The sequence below is a fragment of the Galeopterus variegatus genome, unplaced genomic scaffold (genome assembly GCF_000696425.1).
Source record: "Galeopterus variegatus unplaced genomic scaffold, G_variegatus-3.0.2 Scaffold8072, whole genome shotgun sequence".
NCBI classification, from domain to species: Eukaryota; Metazoa; Chordata; class Mammalia; order Dermoptera; family Cynocephalidae; genus Galeopterus; species Galeopterus variegatus.
Genome location: NW_007734183.1, coordinates 37,539 through 38,665, shown reverse-complemented (window position 1 = coordinate 38,665; position 1,127 = coordinate 37,539). Strand labels below are relative to the sequence as shown.

General features: G+C 39.7%; 1 protein-coding gene across 1 annotated transcript in view; it reads right to left on the bottom strand.

Moving 5' to 3' along the window:
- The window catches only part of LOC103608150 (von Willebrand factor A domain-containing protein 3B-like), a gene marked incomplete at both ends in the record, with an annotated part of 70,000 nt that overhangs the window by 50,931 nt on the left and 17,942 nt on the right, over positions 1-1,127 (bottom strand). Inside the window, one exon of the mRNA XM_008592591.1 lies at positions 860-990. Coding sequence (XP_008590813.1) covers positions 860-990 — 131 coding nt within the window. The remainder of the gene's footprint in view (positions 1-859; positions 991-1,127) is intronic.

Sequence of the window (1,127 nt, the reverse complement as noted above, 5' to 3'; positions counted from 1 at the left end):
ATACTTAAGTGCTGTTTGTTTATTTGATTCTTCATTTATTTTTTCAAATTTTCTGAGTTTACGAGCTGTATTTGTGAGTTCCCAAATACTTAAAATATAATGCTGTAAAATCTGATTATAACATGGCCCATTACGGCATTTGCCTCTTTTTACTGATTCTATGTTAATGCCTTGCCCCCAGTCCATATTAATGCTTAAGTTGCTAACAGACAGACGGTGAATTTTGATGAATTAGGAATTCTGAAAAATAAATGTATTTTAAATTTCCTTCCATTTTTCTATCACTCTTTTAAATAAAAAGGTATCCTCCTGGCAGGATAGGCTGTGACACTTGAATATCTATACAGGGTTAAATCACCTTAATAAGATTTGACATGTTTCCTGAATATTAACTTCTAGTTAGAAACATATTAGAATATAGGGTGGGGGAAAAACCTGAGAAGTCATCTATCCCAAGCCCTACGCCACAGCCACCATTTTAAAGATGAGGAAACTGAGACCCACAGCAGTGGAGAGGAGCTAAAGGAGTGGCCAAGGTCACAGCGAGTGAAGTCCAGACCTCGGGCCTCCTGTCCTGATCCTCAGCTCACTCTCCCTCACTGCACGGCACTTGTCTCTGCCCCACCACCACGTAGGTTAGGGGCCTGTCCACACTGGGTGGAGAATAGAAAGGTCAAAAGATGACCTCCTCAAGCCTATTGTTATTAAATTATTAATTCTCTTTGTTTAAAAAAGTCCTAACAATCATACTATGTGATTCTTTTCACTAAAAAATCTCACGAAGGATTTCAGAAAGGAGAAGTGTCAGGAAAGCGAGTGGAGCCTCTTGGAGGGTCCCGGGCAGCGATGGCAGGCTCACTTGCTGTCCGCGTCCTTTTCTCCATTGTACCACCAGTCCATGATCACGGAGTCGGAATAAAGGGTTTGCACCTTCTCCAGGTCACTGTACCCCTGCTCCATTTCCTTAACTAAAAGAGTCAGATCTTCATTCTGCCAAAATGAGAGGTGAATACATTATGAGATTGTATAAAAGAGTTTGAATTTCAAACATTTCTTACAGAAAGCCAACCGTATCAGGAAAAAAAGAATCTAAAGAATTTCACGTGGTTCTTATATTTTTTATTTTT